This window comes from Hipposideros armiger, unplaced genomic scaffold, assembly GCF_001890085.2.
Source record: "Hipposideros armiger isolate ML-2016 unplaced genomic scaffold, ASM189008v1 scaffold_74, whole genome shotgun sequence".
In the NCBI taxonomy this organism is placed as follows: domain Eukaryota; kingdom Metazoa; phylum Chordata; class Mammalia; order Chiroptera; family Hipposideridae; genus Hipposideros; species Hipposideros armiger.
Genome location: NW_017731424.1, coordinates 1,680,844 through 1,686,843, shown reverse-complemented (window position 1 = coordinate 1,686,843; position 6,000 = coordinate 1,680,844). Strand labels below are relative to the sequence as shown.

General features: G+C 37.0%; 1 protein-coding gene across 1 annotated transcript in view; it reads left to right on the top strand.

Annotated features, from left to right (window-relative positions):
- The window catches only part of CACUL1 (CDK2 associated cullin domain 1), an 84,008-nt gene that overhangs the window by 60,516 nt on the left and 17,492 nt on the right, over window positions 1-6,000 (top strand). The window contains exons 4-5 of the mRNA XM_019642911.1: window positions 332-427; window positions 2,611-2,713. Of these exons, the coding sequence (XP_019498456.1) occupies window positions 332-427; window positions 2,611-2,713 (199 nt within the window). The remainder of the gene's footprint in view (window positions 1-331; window positions 428-2,610; window positions 2,714-6,000) is intronic.

The following is a 6,000-nucleotide window of genomic DNA, read 5'->3' as shown; positions in this document are numbered from 1 at the left end:
AAATGTCTGTATAATTTAGTGATAATTTTAAAAAATCACATATCATTTATCAAAATTGTGAATGTACCTTTTTACTCAACAGAACAAGCCTTTTAATTAACATGGGAAGGTTACACAGTTTCTAAAGACAGCTAAACCAAGCTTCAGTTTTATATAGCAGATTTTGAAAGATGATAGTCTCTACTAAATCTCAGGATATAAGCCTCCTCCTTTATTTCATTGGAATTTCAATATGAATTTAGACTCAGACTTCTCAGTCCATTTGCATTGTAGATTGTGGTGGAGTCTTTTTACCTGGCTTCCCAGAATGACCACCCGTTGTTTCGCACAGGCCAGCCCTCCGGACGTCTACATTGAAAGGTTTAATGTGGCTCTTGGACAGTATATGGGAGCGCTGCAGAGTATCGTGCCTCTTTTCATATATATGGTAAGTGAGAGCGGTCCCCGCTTCTGAATGCCTTGCTTGTTGGGCTAAGCAAAGAGTGAAGCTTGTTTTGTTTTTCTTTTACGCATATTATGTTAGAAATGGAAATTAATCTATTCTAGTAATGTTTGATAGTGTTAACATAGAATTATTTACCCTTTTCTGTTTAAAAATTCCATAAACAACTTTGCTGAATAGACAATTAGGCATTAATATCAGCAATTACTCAGTTAGCATTTATTTTATTTCTGCCGTATGGAAGTTACCGTGCTTGGAAAATAAACGTGTAAAAGAGACTTCTTATCCTCAGAAAATAGAGAGTTAAGATGTACATCCAAAAACATGATGTCTGATAAATGCCAAGTAAGCCATTCCATAAAAAATAGAACAATAAATTCGCTTCCATTCTGGTGATACCTTTCATTTGGAGAATTAGGCCTTGAGTATAATTTGTAGTGTGTTGGCTTTGTTTAGCCCCCTTCCTTTTAAACCTATAACGTTGTAGAATTTTAATGTTAGCATTCTTATTGAACAGAGAGGGGCCCTTAGAAATCATTATCCCAGTTCCTCTTTGTTTAGTACATTAGAGAATTAGATGTTGATCCCATATTCTGTAGCATAGAGATAGCTGTATGTGGAATACCAATCTTCAAAACAATTTTCTCCATAAGATAAACCTTACCGAAAAAACAAAACACAAGAAAACAAAACAAAACAAAACACAAGAAACAAAACAAAACAAAACAGAACATTGGGAGACACTTCTGTGATCAGCAGGGGACTATTATTTAAATAATTTATGGAAGATACTTAGAGTAGAAAAGCACGCAGTTAAAAATAATGACATCTGTTATTTTAGAGAAAAAGCTTCCCACGATACAGTGTTAGGTGAAAAGCAAGATGCAAAGCCATGTGTAATATTTCTTTGTTAGCAAGTATTTTCATCTTCATTAGGGAAAGAAAGCATATCCATATGTGCAAGCAACATTTTCGAAAGAATACACAAAAATTTTCCCAGTGTGGAATGGGTGGGACTTTTGGGAATGGGCCCGAGGGTCTGCTGTGGGACAGCTCTNGGTGTTTCTGTTTTTAAAAAGGCATAGACAGAAGAAAGAAGCTTACCTAATTTTACAAGCCCGGCACAGTGTAAAATGATGCCAAGCTTTATGGGAGCAACATTTTCGAAAGAATACACAAAAATTTTCCCAGTGTGGAATGGGTGGGACTTTTGGGAATGGGCCCGAGGGTCTGCTGTGGGACAGCTCTTTTGATTGCATACCTTTCTGCATGGTTCTGTTTTTAACCATGTGCATGTTGTTTTCATAATATTTTAAAGAGAAAAAAATTGTATTAGGAATTGAGAGAATCAGTGAGCAACTTGTTAACATTCCTCTTTGTATTTTCCATTCCTGTACACTGAGTTAACATTTAAACATAAACAAACTCACCCTTTTTTGACTTGGCAGTCATTCTAATCAGGATGCTGTTGGCTGCAAGAAACAGAAAACCTGATTCAAAGTGATTTAAATAAATAAGGGAAAGAATTATCTCTTGTAATAAAATTCCAGTAAGGCAGTTTCCAGGGTTGTTTGAATCTATGGTTCGACAGTGTCACCAAGGACTCAAGTTCTTTTTTGTCTCTTTGCTGTACACGACATCTGTTTCATATTGTTCTCCTCATGGTTGTAAGATGACTGTAAAATTCTTTTCACTCAAGCCTGGGTTTCTTTCAGTCTGATTGGGCTACCTTGGGTCATGGGTCTGCCTTTGAACCAAAGACCATCTCTAGGGAGTGTCATAAGCCGAATGACTTAGACTAAGCACTGAAGTGAGTGTATGTCGGGGAGCTGAGTAGTGCATGTCCCCTACCTGCTTTCAGCCTAGATCATTGATAAATGGGGGACCCATCATTGGTGATTCCCGGTGTTGCCTTTAGATGATGATGTGGTATTTTTAAAGGGCATATTATTGACTTCCTGTCATATGAGCCCATGCCAGAAAGACATAGAAATACGAGCCCCTGCCAGAAAGACATAGAAAGTGTAGGGCTTTCTTTTGTTGTTTGATGTTGGGGTTTTTTGTTTTAATTGATGCCTTTATGAGTTGTTCCCTAAAATATTTTTTAGTGTTTCAGTTCATAAGGCTAATCTTGGATGCACTGAAAAATAATTTATTTTCTTTTTCAGAATAAGTTTTACATCGAAACCAAGCTTAACAGAGACTTAAAAGATGACCTTATAAAGCTGTTTACGGAACACGTTGCAGAAAAGCACATTTACAGCCTAATGCGTAAGTAATTCAGCTTACAGGGGTGAGATAATACTAGCAATGATACACATATTTTTTTTATCAGAAAGCATTGGCATATAAACCCCAATGTTGACATCTTCTGAATCATGCAGCAGGAAGCGTTGGAGCCCAGTTCTATAAAGAGAGACATGAGGAATTGAAAATGTGACTTGAAGGTCACCCAGTGAGCTGGGAGCTGCTTAGCCACATTACTGGACTATGCTTTCATATCTAGCCTGATACTTTCTGCCTTCCCCCACTTCTGACAATGGGGGAAATATTATTAAGGGGTTCACCCCTGACTTTGTTACTGGTAACTCTAGAAGGAGCACAGTATATCTTTGAAATGGTAGCATAGAATTTTCTCTGATTTTTACTCTTTAGTGCAAAAACCCTTCTGTAGTCTGGCTCTGTCAGACTATATCGTAGGCAAGCATTTCAGCCTCTGATCCTGTGTTTTCTCTTCTGTGAATTGGGATTTGTAAAATGTTGAACATGGCTATGTAGATTATAAGTAAGCAGATCAAGGTGCCAAGTTGAGTTAGTTTTTCCTCTTCCCCTATTCCTGGGGCCCCTGCCCCTCACAGCACGTGGCATCTTATCCTACCTTTCTCAAAAGAACATACCTCTCCGAACGGGATTTAGGAAGTCCCCACACCCTAATGTGTCAGCATTCTTTAAAAGCTCATATTTTATGCAGTATATCATCACGCCATGTGTCACTGGGCACATTTTGGATTTGCAGTGTGTAGTTTTTGCTTTCTTAACAGCCATAGTTTCTACCACAATGAACTTTTACCAGAATTTACAAGAGAATTGTTGCAAGCTTGACCACAAAGTCTTCCATTTTTTTTTAATGTAAATTAAGAGAAGGAATTGTTAAATATTGGGCCAGTTAATTTTAGAAAGGCATGGTTTTCCAGTGATAGTGTAGATGAAGATAATATATGTTTTATTATGTTCCCATGAGATTCCAGAATCAAAATAGAGCCTAGAATCTTGGGAGTATGACTTTTTTTTTTAAGGCTGGCCAGATGTTTACAAGTATCTTTAAACATTATCTCATGAGATAGTCCAGCTATTATTTACAACCACTAATGTATTATCGCTGATGTTGACATGGTCTTTGTTTCCATTGTAAAATAAAGCACAGCACTTTGGAGTCTTTCCAATTAAAATTCTTTAGAGCGATGCTACCATTTGGTAGAAAAGCTTATTTACTGTGAAAATATGTTTTTATATTTGTCAGTAATTTGGAAATCAATTTCCTTGGGTATATGCAAAGAGAATATAGTAGTCCAGATCCAGTGAGAGAAAACATAAACAGATTACTTTTTCCTTTTTATTATATAATCTGATTTTCAAGAAAAATTATACTTAAAGATAGTTTCCAAGTAAACTGAAAAGGCCCTTAAACTGTTCTAAATTGGATAAAACTGAGTTTATCAGATATTTATTGAGCCAAATACCAGGCATTGTGCTTAGAGTAAGGGATGCAAAAAGTGTCCATTGGCCTCATTGGTTAAGTCTCTGTAACAACAGGGGACTCTCCAAGTGTTTAATAATGTTATATGTACGGTTATCACAAAGATTTTCTAAAATAAACACACAAACGTGCGCGCGCGCACGCACGCACACACACAGCTTACTATGTGGTAGGGCCTGTTCTAGATACTTCACAAATATTAACTTATTTATTTCTTACAACTCTTAAGGTGGGTACAGTCATTACCTCCACTTTCAGATGAGGAAACCGAGCCACAGACAGGTTAAAATTATAGCTGTTAGGGATTGATTTCTTGTCTTTAGTTATACATTTTCCTATACTCACTCCCTTACTCCACCAAAGCATATAACTACATTCAATTTCTATAATTTTCTGAAATCTATTTAGTAATGTCCTCCTTGTGGCTTCGGATACATTTGGAAATGCTAGTGTTTCATTTATTATTGCTGTGTAACAAATCACTCCAAGGTGTAGTGGCTTAACGCAGTAACTGTCTTCTATTTTGCTCACAGATCTGCAGTTTGAACAGGGCTTGATGGGGCAGTTTATCTCTGCTTTACCCAGCATTGGTTGATATGACTCTGTCAGGGGTTGGGGACTTTTAAGATGGCTGACTTTCATGACTTTCAGCACGTTGTACTGGCTTTTGGTTCCTCTCTTGTTTTTCCTCCAAGAGTGAGTGTCCCAAGATACAGGAAATGGAAACTGCCAGTTTCTTAAGTCCTGGGCCTGGAAACTGTCACACCGTCACTTTTGCTGTATTCTGTTGGGCAGGCAGTTAAACAGAGCCCAGATTCCAGGGGAGTGGACATGGACACGCCTCTCGATGGGGGCCGTGTTTTAAAACCAGTACAGCATAGCAAAATGAACTCCTGCTCTGCTAAGAAATAATTGGTACCTGAATGTCCCATACTAGCAGCTATTTCATGAATGAAGACAGTGACTTCTCACTACAGATAAAGTTAATTTTCTATCATCTCTCCATGGTGTAATCATTTTCATATGCATATGCTTATAAAAGAAAATGGCTTCTACTTTTGGCTGGCAATAAAATTTCCTTTGAAAACAATTTTTAGTTTGTATTAAACTTTGAAAGCAGTAGAAGTACTAAGATATACATGAATCAAGGATACCTATGTAGTATTGTATTGATTATTCTGAGCAAATGTGACAAAATGGGTGGATCAGTTAATGGTAGAAGTTTCCTGAGAAAACATGTTGAGTTGCAGTGGAAATTTTTATAGTTCAGTTTACATGGAGGGTTTTAAATACTACATTTCAGTTATTTTCCTTGGGTTCTGCTTTTTATTGCAGTTCAGACCTTTGTAGTTTGCAATTTTTTTTAAGTCACAAGTGTTTTTAGTTTTAATTTTGATTTTAAGAATTACTTTTCAAATAAATAAAGGAGAGAAGCTCATGGGCAAGCTTGCTGCTCTGAGGAACAATCGAAAGAACAGAGGAGCTTGGTTCTGGTCCCAGTTCAGCTATTAAAAAGCTGTGTGACTCTCAGGAGGACACTTAACCTCTCTAGACTTTAATTCATAGTCTGTAAAGAAAGAGGTAAGCAGTAGAAGTTCTCTAAGGTCCTAGCCTTGTTTCAAAACTATTTACTTATAATCAGCACTCAGTGGGATTGTGGGAAGATCCTTATCTGTTTGTGTTTTAATTATATACTTTTTGGAAGAAAGCTTACTAAGGGTAACAGTCTCTTAGTACCAGTTCACATATAAGATTAGCATTCCAGTGGTGGCGTGGTAACTAGAAATTATATAGAATTTAG